General features: G+C 45.5%; 1 protein-coding gene across 1 annotated transcript; it reads right to left on the bottom strand.

The window, feature by feature from the left end:
• Positions 1-20014: 20014 nt before the first annotated feature.
• On the bottom strand, positions 20015-24490 carry LOC144120232 (uncharacterized). Its single transcript, XM_077652635.1, has 4 exons — positions 24397-24490; positions 23436-23560; positions 20571-20854; positions 20015-20024 (listed from the first exon to the last, which is right to left on the bottom strand). The coding sequence occupies exons 1-4, from the start codon at positions 24419-24421 to the stop codon at positions 20015-20017; spliced, it is 444 nt and encodes a 147-aa protein (XP_077508761.1). The 5' UTR covers positions 24422-24490.
• Between the last annotated feature and the right edge of the window lie 2503 nt (positions 24491-26993).

The raw sequence follows: 26993 nt of genomic DNA, 5'->3' as shown, positions 1-26993 counted from the left end.
ACCAACCTTCTTCAATGCCGCTTGGAGCCTACGACAAAGGAACCTATCAATACTCCTCAGTACCCGCTACCGTTTGCCATGAGGGATGTGGTGGAAAAGTAAGTTAGTGACATGTTGGCGCTGGGGGTCATTGAACGCTCCCACTCACCATACAGTTCACCTTTGGTCCTTGTGAAGAAGCCGGATAACACATACCGCACTTGTGTCGACTTCCGGCGTATCAACAGTGTGCTCGTCGCCGACGCCGAACCCTTCCCGAGGACAGACATTATGTTCGCGGAGGTTGGCACTAAGAACTACTTCTCGAAGCTGGACCTCACAAAGGGTTTCTGGCAGGTTCCTATCGACGAAACATCTCGACCTATTACTGCCTTTTCGACTCAGTCCGGACACTACCAATTCCGGTATATGCCTTTTGGGATCAAGACCGCGTCTGCTATCTTCACCCGCCTTATGAGATCACTCCTAGTAGGCCTTCCAGATGTAGTTAATTATATAGGTGACGTCCTAGTCGCAACCGCTACTTGGGAGCAACACTTGCGCACCTTGACAGAGTTGTTTCGGCGCATTCGAGCGGGTGGTCTTACAGTCAAGCCTCAGAAATGCGAGATTGGTGCGACCCGCGTTATTTTTCTGGGGCATACGTTGGGTGATGGAGTTATCCAGCCGGTATATGCTATCGTGGCAAAACTGCAACTTGCCGCGAGACCCGAAACAAAAAAGCAAGTTCGGTCCTTCCTCGGTTTGGCTGGCTACTACCGCAGTCTCATTCCCCACTATGCTGATCTCGCTCAGCCTTTAGTCGAGTTAACGCGGAAGACGGAAGGCAACCGCGTACGGTGGACGCCAGAACGAGAACAGGCCTTTGACAGGCTTAAACAAGCCCTGACATCCAAACCAATTGTTAAGGCGCCTGACCTCGCAAAGGATTTCATTCTCCGCTCGGACGCTTCTGGTACCGGTCTCGGGGCGGTCCTTCTGCAGGAGTACGACGGCACCCTTCATCCCGTATCTTATGCGAGTCGACAGCTCCTTCCCCGAGAAACGCGCTAATCAACTATAGAGCGAGAGTGTCTTGCGCTAGTTTGGGCGGTATACAAGTTTCACATTTTCCTTTATGGACGCATGTTCACTATTCAAACGAACCATCAGCCCTTGGCATACTTGGCTCAGGCCAAGCACTTAAACAGCCGGGAGTTGCGTTGGAGCCTTGTACTACAAGAGTACACTTCTCATATTGAACATATCAAAGGGTCCGCGAATGTTGGTGCTGACTATTTGAGCCGGGCATGAATGACAGAAGTGTTCTCATCCTGTAACTCTGGTACATAATGATCTATGTATTGATATTTTGTGAGTGTGTTCCGGGGCTTCCCCTGTTGTGTTCTATTGTGTCCCCTTATGTTTGATTCACTGCCGTATGTTCAGTGTTTTCTAGTCCGAACTGAGGTTGTGAGAACCGTTGGGGCCGTTCATCGTGCGTGTGTGGGGTGATGTGATGTGATGCGTGCTCAACAGTGACCAGTGTCTTCTTGTCGCGTCTTCAACTTCTGTCTTGTGTGCCGCTGCCCACGTTGTAATTTTTTTCTATGCAAAAAACTCTGAAAAGGGGGCTTTTGGCAGAAGGTAGCGCCACACTGCGGCGGGCGAAGACGCTCAAGGGGAAGAAAAAAAAAAGGAGACGTGGCGAAGAGCGCGTGGGAGGGAGAACGGTTGGAACGTGGTCGGCGACGGACGTGGGGAAGATCTGCTGGCTCCCCGAATTTCCAGACTTGGGCCTTAGCCGCAGACGTCCGGGCTAACAGACCTGGACAGCCGTCGTCGAGGGCCAGGCCCACCAGACCTAGGCACCGCGGTTCCCTTCCTGTGCGGCGGCAGCATCAGAACACGGGCCGCTTGGTCTTCTCCGCTGCTTCCCGGACTACCAGACCTGGGGGCCGCCTTTCTCTCCATCACGGCGTGCCCGGACTACCTGACCCTGTCGTCCACCAGAGCGTCGACATGAGGGCTTGGTTGCGCCAACGCCTCGCCACACCTCCTCGCCCGACGCACCACCTTCACAGAGCACACTCAGGACGATGAACGTTCCGCCGAGCGTTTAGTGAACGCTTCCTCTTTGTCCTTCTACCTTTCCTTTGTCTGTCGCGAGTGTTCTCTTTGTTAGCTTTCCTTTTTATGTGTTTTACCTCCTTTTCTCTTAGTTTCTCACAATAAAGTTTTTTTTTTCCTACATGCCGCCTGGATTTATTTCTTCGACCTTTTACGCTGAGATAATGTGAACCTGCATTCATCTTTCCCTTATATATATATATATATATATATATATATATATATATATATATATATATATATATATATATATATATATATACACACAGTCGCCGACCGATTTTTCGGACCCTCAAGGGGCCGAGATAGCGTCCGGAAAATCAGGCATTCCAAAAAAGCGAATTCACGCAAAAAAAGTCACTTTATTCCGTGAGTGGCTTGAAAAACTGGTCAATTTGCCTCTGCGGGGCGCTACGTTGCCGTACAAGTAAGTCGGCTTGCACGTCGGCAAGGGTGACGTTCTCGCTGTACACAGCCGAAAGCACCATTAAAGCTCGGGTTAGTTCACTGCTAGTTGGCAGCACAGTCTCCGGCTCCTCACTGTCGGAACCCGAGTCATTAGTGTCCAGCACCTGGCGAACAATTTCGTCGTCAGTCAGTTCAGCGCAGAGCTCGATCTCGCTGTCAGCGTTGGCGAACTGCTCCAGCGTCACTCCCATGGGAACGGCTCCCGCAGCGCGCAAGTGCTCGATGAGGTCAGCAGATGAAGATGGCTGATGAGCTTCACTGGCGCTATCATCGGATGACGACGGCACTTCGTCTCTTATCGCGAAACCCGCATGGCGGAAGCAATTCCGCAGTGTGTCCTCAGTCACCGCCTTCCATGCATCGGAAAGCATGCCGAGTGCAGACAAGTCGACACTGTAAGTTTTGCCGTTGTCCACGCATAGCACCATGCGACTAAGCATGCGTGACCGATAGAGGTGCTTGAGTGTCCGGATAACGCCTTGGTCCATGGGCTGTAGTAGGGACGTCGTGTTCGGCGGCAAGAATTCCAGCTGCGTGGCTTTCAGATCCTGAATATGCCCATGTGCAGCGCAGTTGTCTACCAGCATGAGAACTTTGCGTCCTTGGCGCTCGAACTTTTTATCCAGCTTCCGGATGTAATAATCGAAAATGTGCTGCGTCATCCAAGCCTTCTTGTTGGCTTCGTACAGCACTGGAACACGCGCTGCTTTAAAACATCTTGGATTCTTTGACTTTCCTATCACCAGCATCGGGAGCTTTTCGGTGCCGAGCATGTTGCAGCCGACGAGGACTGTCAGCCGTTTCTTGCTGTGCTTGCCACCGTGGCAAGGGTCGCCGGCAAAAGCAAGGGTTTTTTCCGCTAACAGCTTGTAGAAGATGCCGGTTTCGTCGCAGTTAAATGTATCTTCGGGCGCGAACTGCTGCAGCAATGACTGCAGCCTGCCACGCCGAAAGCTTTCAACAGCCGGCTCGTCAACCGCGGCACTCTCGCCACACATTTTTTTGAAGCTGAGGTCATGTCTCCTCTTAAAATTTCGGATCCAACCATCGCTAAACTTCAGCCTTCAATATTCATCTGCAGCGCCAGGGTTTCTGCCTTTTTCTTTAAAACATCACCGGACACCGGCACCTGTTTGGCAATCATGGCTTTCAGCCACACCAGAATGGCTTCCTCAAGCTTCGGGTGGGCACCTTGGCTGACATTCTTGTGGCGGGATACAGATGACTTCTCGGCGGCTTCTAGAATTTTAACCTTGTTTTTTAGGTTATCTGACATAGTTTGCTTCGAGATTGCAAATTGCTTTGCAACGTCCGCTTGCGACCGGCCACTTTCCACTTGTCTGATAATGGCGGCCTTCTTTTCCACCGTAAAACGGCTGTAATTTCCTCGCTTCGATGGTTTTGTCGAGGAAGCGGACGAGGACGGCGGTGTCGGCGCCATCGGTAACTGCCTGTAGTTGACGCGGACGCGGCGATGGAAACAGCACAACACACCACACGTGAATGGCGACTGCGGCAACTGACGACAGTGCAAGACGGCAGCACGGCAGAGCAGGCACTGGCGGGAGGGTGCAGCAAGCGGTACCTGCTATCGAGGCTATACTGGGTATGCGAGGTTCCGGTTCCGATGGCGTGATCAGCGGACGATATGACACGTGGGTTCGAGGTTGCAGAAAACCAAAATGGCAGCGGCCAGAAAATCAAAATGGCACCGGCGTTGTTTGCGTCTGCGGTAGCTGTTGAGTCGCGAATTGAAAGAAAAAGTCCGGAAAATCGAACGAGAAGGATTTCAAACGTCCGAAATTTTGGTCGGTGTTATACATTGACTCTATGGAGCGCGTGACGGTGCCATGGCAAGGTCCGGATTTTCAGGCAGGTCCGAAAAATTGGGCGTCCGAAATTCGTCGGCGACTGTATATATATATATACATATATATATATATATATATATATATATATATATATATATATATATATATATATATATATATATATATATATATATATATATATATATATATATATACATACATACATTCGCTGCTATTCTGTAGGATCCACCAGAAAACCAAGGACACCTGTTTTGTTAAAAGCGTGCATGCAGTCAGAAACATTAGCTCATGCAGCCCCTGCAGTTTGTCTGCCCAAAATCATAGCAGCAGAGGCTAAGGGAATTATGTGCAATATTGTAGTCATTTTTATCTTTAGATGGCATTCTTCACATAGATATCATTAATTCAATGTCCAAGTGCATGTTAATTGTAACTAAACATGAAGTTTTGATTACAAAGAGCATCAACGTCACTCTATTCACGATGAAGGTGCAACTAAACTTAGTTGCTCACAAAATAAGTCAGTCAGAAGGTACAACAGAGGGGCACAGATTGGTCAGAGCAGCACTTACAAGTGCATTCCTGTCAAGGGTGGTGGCATTATTGCCATCAATAACATTTGGCATTAAAAAATCCACAAGGACAGTGCCCTTTAGTATGGCGTACTTTTTTGCACTAATCTAATAACTCGGTCTACATGGACGCGGGTATTTGCGAGGCGCCTTGTTGCCTTAACATCCCATGCAGACAGCTGTGCCTTCCCTTTAGTGAACGCTGGAAGCTCGAGATTGGCACAGCACAAGTCCACAGGATCAGAAATTGCGAAGCCACGGCCACCCAGCATGGAGTCATCCCCCTAGTAAATTACCTGAAATGCCACACACGCACGACTCCGTCAGCTCCTTCTCACTTGTGCGACCACCCCATCCTCGAGGCATATTAGTAATGATACCTTGTGGTGCAATTCCAATCAAATACTTCACAGTATTGTGATGCTTGCAAATGGACCAAGTAAGTGAACCTGGTTCCACAGACGACGCTCGTTCTATAAAAAATTTCGAAGCAGTCAAGAATCAAAGAAACATTCTTTCCAAAGCTTTCCTGGAAAGCCATGAGCGTCGTTTTGTGCAGTTCTTCTCTATCTGGTAACCTCACGAGCTGCCTTAGCCTTGCGTAGGCTGCGTCAAACCATTTCTCAAATATCCTTATGCTGTCGACTAAGAAATCCCAAAGATAAAATATGTAACTGGCCTTATTGTTATCCATTCCAACAACCATGATGCAAAATATATTGTAGTGTGCCGCATATTTATACAATGTCAGACTACATTGAACACATTTATCACTTAGGCCACATGCATATATTGAAGGTATTTAAAGAACCGCTTTAATATTTAGCACTGACCGCTGGGCTTGCGTACTTGTTTGGTGAAAGGAAAGTAGGAGCTCATTGAGAATGGCCTCCTTATGTGCATGAAGCAGAGAGAATGCAGTTGAAGAAGAAAGTTGTTGCAAAACACTGGAGAGCACAATACTGTAAGCTGACAAAAAGGTACGTGAAGCATAAAAGTTTACCTGCACGCCGATCTGGGAAATGCAAGTTATGGCGCAACTTCATCAAGAACAGCATCATCTCTTGAAATTTGGTGAGGCAATTTCGAGATGTGTGCCTTACACCACATTCTACGAGATTGCACAAGCCTTTCTGGACTGTATAGCCCTGTGTAAAAGGCTACCATGCTGTCATCAATCTTGAAGGCCTCTTGATTGAGGTGTGCCCCTGCAAGCTTGCCCTGAGCAGCAGCAAGGTCTGCGTTCAGCCGTGAAATGTCTTCCTCAAGACGACATATTTCAGACACATTGAGGTCTGTTGTCGCTTCTTGATCCTTCAGCCCTGCATGGTGAAGTTCACTTGTACAGTTTCTACATGCAGTAAAGTTCATAAAGTCCTTTCTGGGAATTACATCAAGAAGGACATGAAATATTTTGGTCAGTTGTCTATGCTTATGATCTGAAAACGCACAAGGGTCTTTAATAAACATGGAGGCACAGGTGTATTCTAAAAAAGAACAAGGAAAAAATGGTGCTGCAGTAACGTTGAAAGAGGAAAGAGCAGAGAACTACACACCAAAACGCACAGTACACTTATTACTTTTTATTTCCATGAGGGCTTGAAGGTCCGCAGGCTGCTAATCCGTAGTAAATTCAGTGGCTGAAAAAAAAGACATATGTTTAGGCACAGGATACTTCAAACTGATGCAGCTAAGCGTTCCAGAGAACGTACTGCCGGCTTACCATCCGTATCGTCCGCATCCCCAACAACTTTCGCATCAGATGGCTGAAGGCACATTGTACTTGGGGCCACTGGATAGAAACATGAGCGTTATGAATCGCTCGGCTACCATAGTCCTCGCCACTAATTTACCGCAAAGTTCCATGCCGTCGTCCATAGCTTCTAAAGTGCAGCTTGATGCCGCTACGTTGAGCTCCGACGGTCCAGGGGCCGTAAGCACCGACCTCGCGCGAGGTCGTTCTCGGCATCGCGCGTACCGAGAAAAAGATCAACCAGTTGCTGTTTGACTCTATGCAGACTGGACAGCGCGATCCTCCGCCCTCTTTTTGCGCAAGCAAATAAAAATAAAACATTCGCACCTACCACTCGCAGTCCCGCCAGAGAGGGAGGTCGTCTTATAGCCCAAGTTTAAGCTAGTGCCCTGTCGAGGTGCGCCTCGTGCATGCCGTATGCAGGCCGTCCTGAAATTAAATTACAACCACCATGTACAAATAAATTCGATTCCCAGATTTCTGTGATCGAAGGTTCTGTCCAGATGTTCCGCTCACCTGTTATGAACTGTGCACCACATACGCGGTGGTGGGCCGCATAGTCGTTCAGGTCCTCTCTTCGAATCCGTTGCAGCCATGTGGCTCTCCGCTTCAGCGAAAGCGCCGCGGTCTTCGAGTCCTGTCCCTGTTATGGCTTGGGAATCGAGAAGAACCCGACATGCGCCAGATTTTCGTCGTTGCGGCCAAGTAGAGTCCGGTTCGTGCAGCCGTAAACATCGCAGAACACCATTCTTAATCTTCGCAATCTCACCGCAGCGCATAGTCGTCCGTGTCAGCTTTGCACTGTCCTCACGCCTAAACACTATATGTACGCCGAGACTGTGCAAAACTCCAAACCACGACTCGCCAAGAAAGCGCAGCGACCAAGATGCAGTCCACCCGCATCTGAATCCACTAATTCGTCTGCTACGTGCACCTCAAGATGGCGGCCGGCGGCGGCGCGGCTGTGCGCCAGTGCATTCCGCGGCCGGTCTGGAGAGCACGTGTCCATTTTACGGCCTGTGCAAAGGATTGTTTGCGCGCGCCATCCACTCTCTCGGGTGATGGAGCTGTTAGCCAACACGGATGGGCTACGATGAGGGAAACAAAAGTGTCAAGAGAAGATGACAAGTTGTCACATACAAAAGGGCCCTGAGTTTTTGACGTATAGTTTAGAAGAACTTCTGTTTGGGCTAGATGGTTCATTTCGATCCAGAAAGGAGAACAGTAGCGCCGAAAAACACAATAGAGAGTTATAGCATATCGTTACCGTGTTTACGTTACCGTTTACCGGGCCCGGCAAGCGACGTCTGCACATGCGCCGCCACTTACCGGTCCGCAAACACTTTACGGAATCCCTTTTAGCGTTCGCTTGTAAACAAACATGGCGGCGCCCTGCACGGCCGCTTCGGACAAAATACAGAACCGCCGCCGCGTTCTTCGGCGCCATTTCTCGCTATACATGAAGGCATTCGCTTTTAATTTGCAAACTCTCACTCGTACGTTCAGGTTTGAGTAACAACTAGGCCATGTTTTTGAGATTATTTGCCGATTTTTGAGCAGTTAAGCCTGACTATATGTCACGTACATAGCCAAATAGCAACGACTACACTGCAGCTCTTCAGTTTCGTGCCTGATTTAACATTTTTCTATATCTTCATGATTTTTTTCCTCGAAAAAAAAGAAGACTGGTAATTCTCTTGGTATGTTCATCAGTAATTTCAAAAAAATAAAAAAGTTTCTCCGGCCCGGTGTTGGCGCGCTTTAACTTACTGCCACTAGATGGCGCCACAATGTTCACATCCACACATAAAGAAGCGACGTTGCGGCACGGCGAACAGGTGTCGTAGTTGTGCTTTTTTTTACAGCGCTCGCAACGCAACGTGTGCTGTGTATGCAAGCTTACCGGGGTCTACGTAGTGAAATTGTTTACTGGCCAGGGTAGGCAAAGGTGTCTAGCTTCACGGGCACATTTGAAAAGCCGCTGAGTCGGCTGTTAGCTTAAGTGTAGTCGGTACGTCTTTATATGTAGAGAAAAAGATTATTAAGCCTGGACTCCATGTACGCGAAAACTCACGCGAACGCGAAGGCGACGGCGGCGGCGACGGCTGGCGTTCGCTCCGTCGCCCACCGGCCAAGCTCCATGCGCAAAACAGACGCGAACGCGAAATGGCGACGACAATCAGTGTTGCTGGCATAATACACCACAACGCTGTTTGCGCCTATAACAAGAGTCACATTATGTGCAAGGTTGAAAATATTGCGCATGAAATTCAAAATAAAATGTGTTTACAGCTTTGTGCATTGAGTGTAGACTGTTTAACTGAACACTCACGTAACTTTTTGGCACTTGGTTGTGGAGTTTGTTTTCGGCTGTTTTCCCCGCGCGCTTTTCCCCGATCGAAATGGAGTGGCAGCAGAAAGTAGCAGCTCTACGTTTGCGCCTAATTTTGAAAAGAAAGAAGGCCCTTACACGCAAGTACTGGGTTCGACCAGTCTGGGAGCGGCGCGCTGAGGAAAGCGAATTCTTTACAGCGGTAAGTTGTTCCTGGCGAAGAAATCAAAGCAGCGCAACTGCATATGGTTCAATGCATTCTTGCAGATGAAGGTGATGCAAGACGGGGACGCATCGCTGTTCCACAAGTTTTACCGCATGTCCCCGGAGACATTTAACCTCCTCCACTCAATGGTTGCAAGTCGTCTAACAAAAGAGTGGCTATGCAGAGAGCCCATATCGTCTGGCGAGCGCCTCGCCCTGACGCTGCGGTAAGGACGTACTGTTTCTGAAGGGACGCTGTGCGACGAGCGCCTCTGAGCAGACGACGCTTGTTTGGGGACATTGTACAGGAGATTGCTTGCCTGTAATAATTCACAGAGTAGCACAGCGCGCGCGCGTGTGCGTGCGTTTTGGAACTTGATGGAATTCTTGTTATTGTCTATATTTTCAGGTACCTGTCATCAGGAATGTTGATTAAAGATGCCGCAATGGCGTTCAGGGTGGGGATCGAAACAGCCAGACGGGCAATCCATCTGACATGCACAGTGCTCTGGGAGGTGCTTGCTCTAATTTACATGAAGGTGTGTCAATTAATTTTGCCCTCTAGTACAGTACAGCTACGATATAGGCATTTCAGTTTTCATTAACCACTAGTCCTCCGTATTGCAGGCACCAACAGAGAACGTGTGGAGGGAAATTACTGCAGACTTCTGGAGTCTGTGGCAATTTCCAAACTGCCTGGGAGCCGTTGATGGGAAGCACATTGAAATCAAGTGCCCCAAGAATGCTGGAAGCCTTTATTTCAACTACAAGGTATGAAAGCAAAGTATTTGCATGTTGTGATGTAAAAAAGGGAGTAATCCACTTGTTGCACTGCTGTCAAGGCCCAAAGAGCATTGTGGAAAGGGTCACATCTGACTGTGAAACAGTCACACTGAGCTGGTGTTTTGTGTAGCGTGATTGCAAGTGTGTATTCTGAGGAGGCAAAGTCTTTTTTTTGCGAAAACTACTGCATTGCAATAATAATTGTAACGCACTGCAAGAAACAAAGTTCATGACATTCCAGCAGTAAACTCAGTACGAGGGGAGGGTCAACTGCTGTGGGTGCAGAGCGAGCATCAGGACGTGGTAGAGGGTGGGATGACATGCCAGGTCACCGCACTTGCTACTGCTCACTCTGGTGAAACCTGTGGACCCCCTTTAGTGTTTGTATTCGCACTTATTCGCAGGGTACCCATTCCATTGCTCTGCTGGCCGTGGTGGACAGCAAGTATCTTTTTCGGCTGGTGGACGTGGGCGCGCCTGGAAGACTCAGTGATGGGGGCATCTTTAAAGATTCCCTCATTGGGCAACATCTGCATGAGGGCAAGCTCAATCTGCCTCGTGCAGCTCGACTGCCAAAGTCGGAGAAGGTGTGCCCTCATGTTTTCGTTGGCGATGAAGCCTTCCAGTTGCGCGCAGATTTCATGCGGCCACTGCCAGGGAGCCGCACAGACGCCAAAGAGGTGGTGTTCAACTACCGCCTCAGCCGAGCACGGTATGTATCACTCAAGTGAGAACCTAACAGTAAATTTAACTGTGTTTCTGGCCTCACTCAGTCACCAGTTAGCATCGTAGACTTGCAGGCATGCGATATTTTATAAGTGCTAAAACCAGCCTATTGAGTCACAAAAAGGGCTTTGCTTGGTGTGAGAAAAGTGAGACGCATATTAGTTTTGCAAGCAAAATTGTGATTGTTTCTTTTACAGAAGATGTGTTGAAAATGCATTCGGCATCTTGGTGTCTCGGTGGCGCATCTTCGAAAGAAAAATCAACCTCGAGCCCAAAAATGTGGACAGTGTGGTAAAAGCAACATGTGTGCTCCATAATTTTCTTTGTATGGAGAGCAGCTCCGCTAGCTATTACTGCCCTCCTGGCTACGCTGACTGCACCGACACGTTCGGAAATGTTTACGAGGGCTCCTGGCGGGAGGCTGCGTCTACCTCTGCAATGTTCCAGTTGCAGAGGACGAGGGCACGCAACTGTGCACAGAGTGCCACTGTTGTGCGCAACACATTTTTGGAGTTCTTTGGTACTGAAGGCCAAGTGCCCTGGCAGTGGAGCCTGCCTGGTGTCAGCAAGCCGTAAGGCTTGGGCAGTGGCTCAGCCATGTGTGTGTCGAGTGCAGACTACTAATTGTAGTTGCATGTTTCCTTCTCATCCATTCTCTTAGATGACAGTCTATCATCATCTTGCATTAGCTTTATGCTTTTATGAGGGTTTAATGTCCCAAAGCGACTAGGGCTATGAGGGTCGCCGTAGTGAAGGCCTCCGGAATAATTTCGACCACCTGGGGTTCTTTAACGTGCACTGACATCACACAGCACACGGGCGCCTTGTGCATTTGCCTCCATTGAAATGCGGCCGCTGCGGTCGGGTTCGAACCCGGATACTCCGGCTTAGTAGATGAGTGCCTTAACCACTAAGCCACTGCGAATGGTACCATTAATTATTTCATTGTTTGATCTGCCAAAATCTGGCATTTTTCTAGAAGGTGGTCTGCTTTTCATTGATGATGAAAAAGTGGTGTGATAGAAAAGGAATAGTGATAGAAAAAAAAAGTGATACGTTGCTTAAACAATGTATCATATTTACATCCCTCAGCCGAGCTATTTAGTCAGCATCATATAATCAATATTCACTCCTTTTATAATTACCGTCTCCTCCACCAGTTTCATTTTGGTAATGCAAAGTATAAAGAATTCTTATTGACACTTTCAGGTGCAATGTTAGGCTGCAATATTTTTAAAACGCGTGCCTGAAAAATGGGAAATTGCACACCGCCGAACAAATTACCTTCTACAGTCATTAAGCTATACATGCCAGTGTTACTCAATAAGCTCAATGTACCCAGTTCTTTTAATCCTTTAATAACCCGAAAAGTTTTGCGTTCAATATTTCTAGAATGACTTGCACTTTCGTGCTATAAACATAATAATCTTAGCTTTATGTCTAACTCGAATGCAGTGATCGGGTTTGTTGCAAGCTTGTGTGCATGCACACGCTAGTCTTTGTATAATGGCTTCATGTGTTTTTTTACTCTTACTTCTGCTCTTATTTTTGTACATTTATGATAAAATGTGTCTTTTTCGAAGCAGCAGAACATGTAGAACTTTTCTTTTGTATGGCTGTCACTGTTGCCTGCCGCCGGCTTTCAGGCCTCGTTAAGCTGTCCCCACAGCTTTCTGCCTGTAAGACCGTCAACATTGTGAAATGTTGAAAATGAAGATGAATTTTAATTTGAAATTTGAGGAGGTTGTGATCGCTGATAATAGTTATCAGATTTATACTTGTTACATTATCAGGGGTTGATGTCAACAGGAGGGCCATATCATCGCTCCCTGAAGGTAGTGATCCTGTACTAGGCTCAAAAATTGCCTAGATTGTGCTCATGTACTGGACAGACAAAAGGGAGACGGTAATAGGGTAACTGAAGTCGCTGAACAAGATGGGTACCAGTACCATGCAGCAATGCACCTCCATTGAGTTTCAAATTCGGCTAGTTGGTAGTTAACATGGTCAAACATAATGCCAGAGATAAGACAATCAGGGAGCTGTGGGAAGCTTATGCTTGAAATCGTGAAAAGTGGGGACTTGTGTAAGAGACCCTTCATTTTTGCTTTCCAAACAAGAAAAGCAAATCTTGGAAAAGTAATATCAAAGGAGTAAAAGTAATATCCGATCTGCTGGGAGAGTTTTTTTGATGCTTGTTGATACGATAGGAAAGTTGCTGCTTTCAATGTTTTCTTTTATTTATGTTTTGACATGTGACCCTTACATATGTGTGCAAACCGCAATAAACTTCAGTTGACTGTTTGCGCACCAGTGCTTGTGTCGCCCCTGTTGTCCCCAGTCAGTTCAAAAGCGTAATTATGTTTGACCATCTGCATTCTCTGTATTACATTGTCTTTTTTCTTTTTCCCCAGCGAACTTTGTTGGATATCGATAATTTACAGCCTCAAGTGTGTGTGTGTGTAAATATTGGGAAATTATTTTGTTGCATTTGAAGACTTTCTTTTATTTTGCATGTGAGCCTCTGCATTCAGATTATGTACCTTTACTTCTTATGAATATGTCCTTGTGTATTAAATTTTTGTACCATAAAAGCTCTGCACACTTCATTCTTTACATTGCCATGCAAAGAATCCATTATGCCATTATGTTTTCCAACCTCTTCAGTAATCAGGGAGTTCGAAAGCAGTAACTTGCTAGATGCCACGACTAGTCAAGCTGCTGCTGCAGCTTTTTGCTTCGCCCCGTATTTCTGATGGAAAGGAATGAATTTGTAAACACACTGTTCTCTTTGTGATTTTAATAGATCACTGTATCCACACAGTAAATTTAGAAACTTTAAATACGCCTTTTATTTCACAAATATGCGGACATGTATGCATTGAATATGACCACTGCAACTGCAATGTCTACAGTGGCAAAGCTGACTATAAATAAAAAAATGCATAACGGAATGTAACCTTGATTGCACAAAAGTGTAAAAGCTGCTGCATTCACAGTTATTGCAGCATCACTGCAGTCAGATATCACTAAGCGCACAATAAAATGAGAAACTTTAAAGACTCCTTTTACTTCACAGCAATGCAGACATGTAAGCATTCAAAATGAACACTGCAATGTCTACAGTGGCAAAGCTGACTGTGAATAAAAATGCATACAGGAACATAACCTTGATTATTGCACAAAAGTTTAAAAGCTGCAGTATTCAGTTATCACATCACTATAGTCGGGTATGACTAATCATACACTAAAATGAGAAAACTTGATCTTCACAAAAATGCAGACTCCTAAGTAATCAAACCAATCATTGCAACTGCAATTACAGAGTTGACTTTAAAATAAGAAATAAGTACAGAAACATAACTGATTACTGCGCAAAAGTGTAAAAGCTGCAGTAACAAGAGTTGTCACAGCATCACTATAGTCGGGTATTACTAATCATACACTAAAATGAGAAAACTTGAACTTCACAAAAATGCAGACTCCTAAGTAATCAAACCAATCATTGCAACTGCAATTACAGAGTTGACTTTAAAATAACAAATAAGTACAGAAACGTAACTGATTACTGTGGAAAAGCTGCAGTAATCAGAGTTATCACAGCATCACTATAGTCGGGTATTACTAATCATACACTAAAATGAGAAAACTTGAACTTCACAAAAGTGGAGACTCCTAAGTAATCAAACCAATCATTGCAACTGCAATTACAGAGTTGACTTTAAAATAACAAATAAGTACAGAAACGTAACTGATTACTGTGGAAAAGCTGCAGTAATCAGAGTTATCACAGCATCACTATAGTCGGGTATTACTAATCATACACTAAAATGAGAAAACTTGAACTTCACAAAAATGCAGACTCCTAAGTAATCAAACCAATCATTGCTACTGCAATTTAAGAGTTGACTTTAAAATAACAAATAAGTACAGAAGTGTAACTGATTACTGTGCAAAAGCTGCAGTAATCAGAGTTATCACAGCATCACTATAGTCGGGTATTACTAATCATACACTAAAATGAGAAAACTTGAACTTCACAAAAATGCAGACTCCTAAGTAATCAAACCAATCATTGCTACTGCAATTTAAGAGTCGACTTTAAAATAAAATAAAGAAACCATAAAGGAATATAATTTCGATTATTGCACAAACGTGTAAAAGCTACAGTATTCAGAGTTATCACAGCATCACTATAGTACAGTTCAAAACGAGTGACACCAACAGTCACCGAAAGCAAGGAAAGCATAGTGAGTTTGTATACATATACTGTTCTCCATTTCTTCGTATTGTGGTACTGCTCGCTTGGAAATAACTACTGTAATCTCGTTATGCTTGAAAGGTAACTGATTACAAGTCGCATCAAAAACATGAATATGCCAGCAATGGGAACCAAACTCGCGACCGTACACGACATGGAGGTCGTGGGTTCGGATCGCAATGGTGGCAATTGCTTGCCTTTGTTCCAAATTTGTAATCCAGCCGCCACGGTGGCTGAGTGGTTATGACGCTCGGCTGCCGGCCCGGAAGATGCGGGTTCGATCCCGGACGCGGCGGTCGAATTTCAATGAAGGCGAAATTCTAGAGGCCCATGTACTGTGCAATGTCAATGCACTGCGCAGTGTCAATGCACGTTTAAGAACCCCTGGTGGTCCTTTTAGGGAGCCCTTCACTATGGCGTCTCTCATAGTCTGAATTGCTTTGGGACGTTAAACCCCCATAAACCAAACCAAACCAATTTGTAATCTGTTATCTTTCAGGCATAACCATATTACAGTAATAATTTCTCAATGAGCAATACCACCATATGAAGAAATGTATATGCATCTAATTCCCTATGCTTTCCTTGCTTTCAGTGACTCTTAGCTTCCTTCATATGATCTCCCATGCATGATGTATAGCTAGAAGCAATATGGAGCGTGTGGCCTTCTTGCTTTGCAAAGTACTGTCAGGGACAGAAGGCGAGAATTGTCAGTGTAAAAGGCGCACGCAAAGTAAGCATGGCCGCCTATCCTTCCCGAGCATGACCCTGATGCCACCTGTTGTAGTCTGTTGGTGGCTGCACTTTGCAAAGTACGGAGGCCCCATGCTCCTGTGTTCCCCCTCATATTGCTTCCAGCAGTTCACAGGATAAATCAAGTAAATTACTTCTCCCTTAAGAATTCAAATGCACACTGCAATAACTTCATCTGCATTTCATTGTGCAGCCTCTCGGGCACTTCCCTCATTTTGTCGACTAAGTATGCTCCGAAATGATCGAGGCTGTCCGGTTTTTTTTTGAGCATTTCTCCAAGCATATCAATCTGACTATCATACTTCTCTATTCTGCTCCTTTTTTTACGTGAGCCTGTGCTGGGCATTTCAGCCACAAGCTCAACACTGGCACTTGGGGCATTTGGTGTTGGTGCTGCGCTTGTCCCAGGACTTGATGGCACAGAGGCAGACTCGACAAACATTTGTTGAAAAATCGCCTCTGCTCTTCCCTGTGGCGTGTCGCTGATGTTTTCTTCGGGCACAGTATATACCGCTTCCGTATACGGCAGCGGTTCCAAGTTGCCCGAGGTCCTACAGTAAGGTAAAAGATAAGTAAGTACCTCCAGTTTCAATCGGGAAAATGAGGCCCTTTAAAGTTTAATGCACTTGAAGACAATGGTCTGCTCGAATTATTTAAGAGGCAGCAAGTACAAATAATTTGCTACAATAATTTTCAACACGGCAGACAGGAAATAATATTGGGCCTTGGTTTTCTTGTTCTGTGCAAAACGGTAAATCAGCGGCGAAACTGCACATAAAACAGCATACATTCAGTGAAATGTAATGATAACCTCCAAATGGACTTACGGTCTGCTGAGCATCGTGTCCCGCAGGAAGAGCAGCCTTTCGAAGAAAGGCCAGGTTGTCTCTTCAACCTCGTCTGCCCCAGTCCCGCTCTTTTTTGATTGGCGGAGCCCTTTAAAAACCCTCCTGAATGTGTCGCGCAGATTTTTCCAACGGTGCTTCACGTCAGGAACTGCGAAGGCATGAAAAGCGCAATAATAATCGGCTATCAGGTGAAAGCCTGTATCGATTTGGCATGCAAATCTGCTGCCCGGCAGAGTGCATTTTCTAGCGAACAATAACGATCGCTCGACGTTACACAACTTGCCACGTCGTAAAACACGGCAATTGCGAAACGCGGCACTCGGCGTACGGTCAGCATTTCGTATAGTCAATGGCACCGACAGAGTGCTTTGTTTACAAAACCTCACCTGTTGCACCGACGGCTTCGGCTACTCGGCGCCACGCCGCTTCCGAAACGTTGCGGGCCTTATAGTTTTTTGCTGCAGGTCCCAAAGGACCCGCTCGCACTCCACGGCGTCAATGAGTTTTTCATTGAAGGCTTGTGCTTGAGCGTGTGCCACGGTAGCGCAAATGTGATACACCTACGAGCACTCGAAAAAACTTGCCAACAATGCGGCACTTTCGAGAAAGCGCGCGAAATTACCGGCAGTGACGTACGCTGCCTTAGCTGCTATTGGCTAATCGCGTAAGCAACTTCCGGGCGACGAGCGAAATTTTCTGTGGGTGCAGATCCGAGCGACACGGCAAGCGACACATGCATTTGCTTCGCGCGACGGCGTCGCTCGTTCGCTTGCCGCCGTCGCCTTCGCGTTCGCGTGAGTTTTCGCGTACATGGAGCCCAGGCTTGATTAAAGTGTAGCATTTCACTTCATAGAAATGATTGCAATGAATCCGTATTTTTTATCATAAGCTGGGCATCTGCCATCATCATCACTCGTTTTAGCCCTACGGTAACTTGTTACGGGAGAGACGGTACGCTAATACCCTCTTTACACGGGCAGCCTTAACCGTGGTTAAGCTTAACTACAGTTAAGGCGTTTAACCACGGTTAGAGTTAACTGCAGTTCGCCGCGCTTACACACAGTTTAGCCATCTCGGTTAGTGCGACGAAACAGATCGTGTGATAATCGCCTCATTGAAGTTAAAACGTCGCCCACTGAGGCGTATTGCTAAACAGGGCTACGTTGAAAAGAACACATAAGAGGAAAAACGTTGTTTCTTGTGCTAAGGCCGGCTTAAAAACTTTTTTCTTTGTGCTTGTGGTTGTCGTTAGCCGAAATCTAAAAACAAGTTCTAAACAATGATCACAGTCGACTTCGTAGCCGACTGCGCGTTCTACTTTGGCTACTTCAGCCTCTTTTCCCCGTGACTGCTCGCTGCGACGCATCACTGCTCACTGCTATCGTTGTTTATCTTCGTGGCTTTTCTTTCACAGTGAGTGCTGTGCTTGTGTAGTTAAGATCCTTCGGACGTCTTGTGTGTCAAGCCTATGTTAGCCCTTAGCAGGCCTGTCGTGAACGAGGGCGACGCTAAATTTTGGGCTGCATTCGTGGCGCATCAGGCAGCGCTACAACGCCTGCGCGTACAGATGCTGGCGCTGAGCGCTGAAATTGTCATGCTTGAAGAGACGAGAAAGTGACACCGGGGGCGTCCGAAGCTCTTTTTGTTGGCGGCGGCGCACCTGTCCGTCCGCGATCTGTCGGCGTACCCGCGCCCAGACTCGTGGTACGAGACCACGCTTCCGCACCTTCCGGACAGCGGACTCCGAGAAAACTTTCGGATCAACCGCGGCACATTCCGGTACACGGTGGCTGTTTGTGGAAGCATGAGCCGGCAAGATACCAACACGCGGAAAGCGATTCCGCTGGAGAAACGCGTGGCGATCGGCTTGTACCGCCTCGAAACATCAGCAGAAGAGCGGACTGCTGCCAACTTGTTTGGCTTGAGCACTGCGTCAGTTAATTTAATATTTCACGAATTTTGCAGCTGAGCTTCACGAGCACATGTGTAAATTCACAGCTGTCACTGCGTTAATTTAATATTTCGCGAATTTTCCGGCGTGGTAGTGGAGTAGTTGGAAGCACGATTTGTGCATTTCCCAACACCAGCTGAGCTTTACGAGCACATGTGTAAATTCACCGCAGTCTGGTTTCTCTCAAGGTGTCGGTGCAGTGGATGGCTGTCATATCGAGGTGTACCCCCAAAAGCAAGAAGCTGCTGAATAATACAATCATAAGGGGTGGTACAGTGTCGCTCTACTTGCTGTCGTCGACCACACATACAGGTTCCTATGCACGAATGTTGGGAGCCCTGGTAGGAACAATGACCCGGCACTGTTTCAGAAGTCTAGACTGCCAGCTACTCTGGCTAGTGAGTTGTTCCGACAAGAAACGTAGCTCATTGAAGGTGTGGGAGTTGGCACAAATCTTGGTGATCAAGCTTTCCCCTTGCAGACGCACCTGATGAAGCTGTACCCCTTCCAGGTGCCTGTGGGTCCCCCTCACAGACCTTTAACTACCGGCTGCCGAGTTCCAGACGTGTTGTCGAAAATGCTTTTGGACGTGTCAAGGCACACTTTAGAATGGTGCTGAAGGGCCTTGAGTATGACATCCACAATGTCACTTATGTGATCCGTGCTGCTTGTGTGCTGTACAACATTTGTGAGCAGCTTAGTGACCGCTGTGGTTCAAGCTAGTTTGGCGTGGTGCAGAGCGCTGATGACAGGCGGCCTCAGCCGGTGTGCACAAGCAACCGGGAAGAGACGTCAGGTGTGGCTGTCGGGGCGCCCTGGCCAAGCACCTTGCCTTGAGCTAGAACCCAGTCCGTGGGGAACTCAAGAGCAGCTAAGAAGGACACCTCTACAAAGAGGGAACAACCCTGAACAGAGCTACGCACACATTATTCAAGGAGCAGACTCTGGGTTTGGCTCACCTTAAATGGCTACCATTGCACGCACATGATGCATACTCCCTACTGGGGTGAAGGTTATGAGGGTTACAACTAGTGTAATTTTCGTAACCTACTTGTTCTTCATAAAATAGGTTTGGTTTATGGAGTTTAAAGTTCCGTAGCGGCTTGGGCTATGAGTGATGCCGTAGTGAAAGGCTGCAGAATTTTCGACCACATGGGGTTCATTAACATGCACCGACGTTGCACAGTACACGAGTGTCTTGCTTTACACCTCCATTGAAAAGCCGCCGTCGTGGCCAGGCTTTCAGAAAATAGTCTTGCATTATATAGCTAATGTTAATTATTGGTTCTTGTTAAACTACAAAACGAAGTGGTTCGTACCTACTACTAGTATTCCTTACGACAAACAAACCTTCACCTACATGCAACCATCTCTAATGAACTAATAATGATTTCATTACTTCTGGTAAACAAATCTCTTTCTTCAAACAGTTCTGCTCGCAGACGGTAGTAAAATGCCAGCATGAGCTTTCCATTTTTATATGATTCATTCTTGTTGAGCACTGCTGTTTATGTTGCTGTTTCATTGCCATTGTACTACCTTTTTCATTGTTGTGTTTCTGTCACATGGTCTGCGTGTTGGCAGCTATTCTATCACTTGCTGTTTGCTTATAATTTTCGTGTATAACTGGCCATCGTCTTGCCACATTGCCAATCGGCAACTTGTTGGTACCTTGTCAAGTACAACACAAAACACAACACAACTTTCAGCAGTAAAAGACCTTTCATCTCATCACATGCTGTGATCTCAAATAACTTCCGGCTGTTTTGATCACTCTTTATTGAGCGAGTTATTATTTTAATTGTTGTCTAGAAATTTTGCAAGCAGTTGCACCATGCTTGCATTTATGGCATTCGCTTCCTTCTGAAGGCGCACCATTATCTTGCGCATTTTGTGTGCCTTGTGGTCGGCCTTTGCTGCTGCCTCGCTTTCTCCTTTATGGACGGCAGCTAGCTGCTCTATAGCGGATCCTTGTCGCATGTGGCGGCTCTTTTCGGGTTCCCTTCTTTTGGCGCTTGTGCCAGCACCGGCACTGCTCCTTGCCCCTGCAGTAGCACTGTTGCTTGCGCCAGCACTGGCTTTGCTTGTGTCGCCACTGCTGTTGCCTGTGCTTTGCAGTACAGGTACTGCAGCACTGGCACTGTAAATGGGAGAGCTGGCCGCAAGTTGTGAGAGGTCGTCTCTTCTGCTTCCTTCAGGCAGGCTGTCTTCCCATGACAGGAGCACTTCTGAGCCGTCCAGTGCCTCATTGACAACTGGCAGCTGCACATGATGAAACATACAAGTCAGCATGTTATCATCTCAGAAAAGAGAGCAATCATCCGCTTCCGCAATATATTAGAAAAACACAAACTTGTGATGGCCAAACTGGAAAGAAGGCAGCGGTTCAAATTTTTGTTTTCCTGAACATAACTAAATAGATATATGAAGATCCAGACACGTACATCAGGATTCCCTAGCCCCAACTTTCACATGAACCAATGGGTTCAGTTCAGTTTTTTCCTGAATACTGTTGCGGAGCGCAGTCGCCTTCCTTTAGGTTTATGTGACTCGAAATATTTTGTGAAGGAGTTGGAGTATTTTTGTACGGCTCCTAGTGTTCGTGTTGTGATGAATGTTGGATTTTATGTCCTTTAAATGACTTGTGGCTGTTGCGGCTAATGGTTTTATGGCTTTTATAATTGTGTGCCACTCCTTCTTGGGCCAAAGTTATGGCTCGCAGTATGTACAAATAAATAAATAAATGAATGAACAGCTGAACAAGACAGTATACCAAACTGATCAATGTCAATAACAAGCAATATGTTAAACTTTTGCAAGCATGTGGGGCATGGTTGACCAAGGGTAAACCGAGCTGATAAGGTTGAGTTGAACAGATGTACATGGAAAGTGAGGTGGGAACTCTGGCACATCTAGGCGCTGCGATTTGAAGACGCAAGTGCCATTTCCGCTCCCGATTGCCATAATGCCCATGGTTGTGGGAGTAGCTTACTCTACATCCCTCCCCACCAATCTGTCCAATGGTTCCAAAGGAAGGATTGCTGGGTCAGTTGGTTTATCATTCAAGGCTTAAAAGCAGCACGAAAAATGTGATGATACAGAAAGAAGGAATAGACAGCACTGAACCTGCAATTGAGCGTATTTTATGTGAAATTGCAATAAATACAGAAAGCATAGCTCTTACCTAATAAATAACATTGAATCATTGCAGAACCGCGCCGTTCGTTTTATTTACTCCGATTATTCACGTAACACCAGCATCACAGCCTTAAAGAAACGCGCAGGTCTCCAGGATTTATGTCTCCGCCGCAAAATTGCACGACTATCACTTTTTCATAAACTTTATCATCATCCATCACTTCATAACGACTTTTTTTCTTTGCCTCCTTCGATTTTTGACCGCCGCGATCATCCTTTTAAAGTTAGGCGTTTCACGTGCAGAACATTTAACTATGCGCATTCATTCTTACCACGCACAATATCTGACTGGAACACTCTGCCTTCACATATCGCAACCACCACTGATCCTGATAAATATTTTAATCTTATATCTTCAATAACTACTGCTTAACTCTTCGCATACATTGTTATTTTTTCATGGCTTCCTTTACAGGGTATGTTATTGCAGGGTATGTTATTAAATGATTCATTGCATTAGTGTTCTGTTTGTATAATTTTAATACTGCAGTAATCTTCGTTCTTTGCCGCGCTGCCATTCTTTTGATTCTTTTGCTTTCTTATGTCATGCGAAGTGTCTTATTTTTGCTTTTGTTGTTTTATATTTGTGGTTTTGTTTTATTCTGTTCATTTGCCTGTGCCCCCCCCCCCCCTATGTAATTCTCTCTCGAGGGCCTTTAGGGGTATTCTGTATAAATAAATAAATAGACAAAAATGCAATACAATACAGATATTACTTATATACTTCGAACGAAGACAGCGCAAAAAAGGACAACCACAGAAGAGGACACGACACAAAGAACGCTTCTCTTCTGTGGTTGTCCTTTTTTACGCTGTCGTTCATTCCAAGTATGAATCACCAACTAGCCCACCACTTTGTTTTATTGAATTATTTGGACATTACAGATATCACATAGAAATTTATTATCTCTTTGCTACTTCCCTTCAGTGCCCCTGTAGAGAAACAACAGTTCGCAATAACAGCTTATGATCCACAGGTTGCTGTATTACTCCACAGTATTCAAGCCCAGTTGCTAATAGAATCAATGGACGAAGATGAGTATCTACAAGAGAGAAGGATGAAGGTGAGGCTGCATAGGCACAGGTGTGAAAGATGAATTGTCATACATCACTAGCAATATTTATATATCACACAAATAAAGGCACCGAAATTCTGGTGCGTGCCATAACTTCACCTTACTAGAGACTTAAGTCGTGTCCAGCCGCAGTGTGTGCCTTTTGACATGATTCCCACCCGAAATTAAAAGGACGTAACCTAAACCGGCAATGCACATTGAACTCCCTGTACAACAAAGCGGTCTTTTCTCTGGCATGGTAACATTAAGTATATGGGGAGACAACCAGCTAACTACCGATATGTAGAATTGCTAGAAAAAAACAAGGATTTATGGACGAGCAGTGGGAGTTGCTTGGCTAGTTGGTTCACGTTTCATGACAAAGAACAACAGCACAAGGCAAAAATGTAGACGTGGAGGCCAGTGCCCATGTTTGTGGGAGTGGTTTACACAAGTGCTCGAGTCTGTTCTTTATTACCTATTGTTGGCCAGCATTTTATAATAAGTTCCGCACTGAGAAATGAGCAGCAATAGAATTCTGAAGTGATCTGAACGACGGATTACACGTAATGGTATAAATCACAAATTACCTCTAAACTTTCCTCGACTCGCCCATCATCGTTGATGGGAAGGCAGCCGAGGAAACTGGAGCTGCCAGTAGAAAATCCATGAGACACCAGGCGACCCAGTTGAAGTGCCTGTCCATCGCAGCTGCCTGGACAAATAAAAATGATGAGAGCTTTAAATGTGTTGCTAAAAAAACATTTTAAGGTTGTGATCACAGCATTTCTCTCAGTGGATTAAGCTTCACTGTACACATTCTCAATGCAAGAATAAAATTTCATAGATAAGTGTCTAATGCATATGCACAGGTACTGGTGAAATTAATGCATGCAATTTACATTTGCAATGTGGCTAAACTACATCCTGCTAGTTGCTGCTTTGCAATTGAAGCCACTACTATGCATTATGGTTCAACTATTGTCATTCTAGCAATATCTTACTTGTTTAATTTCTAGATTTATTTCTTTCATATATCTTTCCCAGGCTGCACTGTGTATACTACTTCACAAATGCTGCTAGTAAACAGTGAAGCCTGGTAAAGAAATATGAAATAAATATAGAAATCCAATTAACTACATTGTTGCTCTAGCAAGTGGCCAGAAATAGCGACGCGTACAGCAATGGTGTCAGCGCTGCAGCTCGCAATTTGCAAATAAAAACGACGAACAACACGTGTGTAACGAGGAAGACGAAGTTTGCATGCAGCGCCGTGCACTCGTGCTCGAGCGGAGATTCTAAGTGCTGCGTATGGTGCTCCTGCCTGAGGACATTACTCTCGAGTCCTTACTGCCTCAACAATGCATTCTCAAGATCGTCTTCGACACTCCAGAACTGTGCGACGACGGCGAAGAGAATCGACGCGTTGCTCCAGCGACAACACATGCTACTATCGCACATGCGAGGCTGACTTAAGAAGTTCAGCTGCACCATGAAAGCAGCGCCAAGAACCCGATGGCACGAGCATCGTTCGGTAAAGGTCGCACTTACCGTATTTCTTGTTGAGGTTGTCCATTTTCAGCTTCACTTGTTTGCTGGTGTATGGGCTTTGTCCCGGCGGCAGCCCGGCATTCAGTTCCGCTACAATCACACCATATATCCGAGCGTTGCTCGTGTTACCGTGTCAGATCCGTGTCAGATGTGTATCAGGGCCGTATCAGGGTCGCGGTTGTTGAATCAAGCCAGATGACACAACTCTGGAAGGACGAGTCGTTCGATGTTGCTGCTGCCATGGGCGCCGCCATCTTGTCGGTTAAGGTAGCAAACGGTGGTCAGCAAGCTCGGTTTGGGTAACAGTGGTTAGGTGGCGTAACTGCAGTTTCGTCTGCCGTGTGAGCGCGGCTAACTATAGTTATGGGGAACCGTAGTTACCTTAACTGTGGTTAAGGTCGCCCGTGTAAATGCGGTATAAAACGTCTTCTGGAGTGCGCCGCGCTAACCGGAAAATCCGGCGTCCGGTAACACGGTAAACGATAACGTAAACACGGTAACGATATGCTTTAACTCTCTAATAGCGCTTCTCCTACGTGGTTCTTCTACTGTGTGTGTGTGTTTTTTGGCGCTACTGTTCTTCTTTCTGGATCGAAATGAGCCATCTAGCCTAAATAGAAGTTCTTCTAAACTATAAGGATGTGCTGATGCCCTCCGCTTGAATTAACGAGAGCGGCATGCTGCAGTCAACCATTTAATGTGCGTTCGCGCGCTGTAATTCTTGATTATTTCTAAAGTTAATAAAGAGACTTTAAATGCATTACATGTCAAATAGAGTAGCGATACCATTTACGGAAGTATTCAGAACCGGTCGCGGCAGCATTGGTGTCCACTGCATGCATGTTTCTGAAGGTCTGTAGTAGTTTGTATTCTCATATGGGCCACGTTTGTTCAAAACAACCACCGTGGTAATTTTAGTGCCGCCTGGAAAGACACCTTAGTTTAAAGCATTGTTTCGTATGTGCTGCAAAGGTGAACAAATTAGATCAGCACTAGCAATAATTGGTTCGGCCTTAATGTCATCAGCTCCGGCCGCAGTGGATATGTTTGGGTTTTTAAGGAATGTCAGCACTTCATGTTCACTGCGCGGCTTGAAGAATTTAGAACTTCCAACCGGAGAGGCGATATACTGATCAATTTCATGCCTCTTATCTTGTTTCTGACACGATTCACTGGAGAATGGGAAATGTACATTAAATTTGCCTGCTGAAGCAGCGCCACTGCATTCAACGTCGTTGAGTTTTACTACGCTAGGAACATGGCGAGTAGCTTCTGCAATAAGGTGACTTAGGGAATTCCATATTTTCTTACGGCAGCTAGAAACGGATGCCAATTTATTTTTATATTATTCTTTACGCGCTTCGTTTAGTCGGGGGCTGACTTAATACTTAATTTTTTGTAGTCCTTAAAGAAGACTGGACGTTTTAATCGGATGAATGGGTCAGAAAGTTTGCCGCGTGCTTTCAGTTTATTTTCACACAAGGCTTTCAAGATATTTTGTGGGCTTTTATCACTCTCGAAGGAAATGCGACTCCATATTTGCTTTTTATTAACGCGAGGAAAGTATCTTATGCTATGCTTGTATTTAACTCATTGTAGACATCGTTCCAGACAATGCTTTCTGTCATAGATCTAAACGTTTCAAAATTTTCTTGGCTAAAACTTCGAGATATTGTCAAGCTTGCATTTTTTTCGTTTTCTTAATTTCCAAGAGAAAAACAGAATATACGCATGTGGTTGCTTATATCAAATGATAGCACACATGATAGAACACTACATATCTCATGATTTGTAAGACACAGGTATATTAACGGTTCACTTTATAAGGTAATTCCAGATGGTGACCGACCAACATTGGTGCAGTGAAATGCATCAATGGCCTCATAAAAATATGACACCGTTGGCTGTTTATTAGCGCCATCTATTGTCCGTGCGATATATTACCACGTGATTAGGCTAATTTAAATTTCGAGTGCTGACGTCACGTCCGCCATGTTAAGCCTAAACATAACAATGTTAACCTAATTAGGTGATAGTGGTGTCTAACATGTTGTAATCATCGATACCGTTACGAACACGCTATTAGTAAGATCATGATTTTTTCGATTTATTAACTGTAAGAAACTAAATATAAGCCGAACCATAACTAAATATTAACTTCAGTAGTTAATTTTGGTGCCTAACGTGTTCTACTCACGTAGAGGATTCCAACTATCTAATTAGTTTTATGACGACCTCAGTAAATACTGAGTTACAAAAGATTAAAATAGTCATATGACTAGTTAGTGGTGACGTCACATAATCAGTGACGTCACCAATCAATCACCAATTCGATATACTAATAACGTCATCAGCCAATCACCAATTGAGTTGATATATCGATTTGCTATGGCGGCCGCCATCTTGAACTCCTCGGACAGAAAATTTCACGCTGAAGGGAGGTGGTAGCAGACCCCAAGAAATCGAGAAACGTGATGAATAAGAGCTACGCTGTTAAACTAACGTCGTGGTGAGCTGTTTGTCAACAGAAAAATATTGAAGTCCCGAACGAAAACAACAGGCGCGTATATCAGATAGATGCATATTCAAGAAGTTCA

Source organism: Amblyomma americanum, chromosome 2 (genome assembly GCF_052857255.1).
Source record: "Amblyomma americanum isolate KBUSLIRL-KWMA chromosome 2, ASM5285725v1, whole genome shotgun sequence".
In the NCBI taxonomy this organism is placed as follows: domain Eukaryota; kingdom Metazoa; phylum Arthropoda; class Arachnida; order Ixodida; family Ixodidae; genus Amblyomma; species Amblyomma americanum.
The sequence above is the reverse complement of the archived record's forward strand: the minus strand, read 5'-3'. Positions and strand labels throughout refer to the sequence as shown.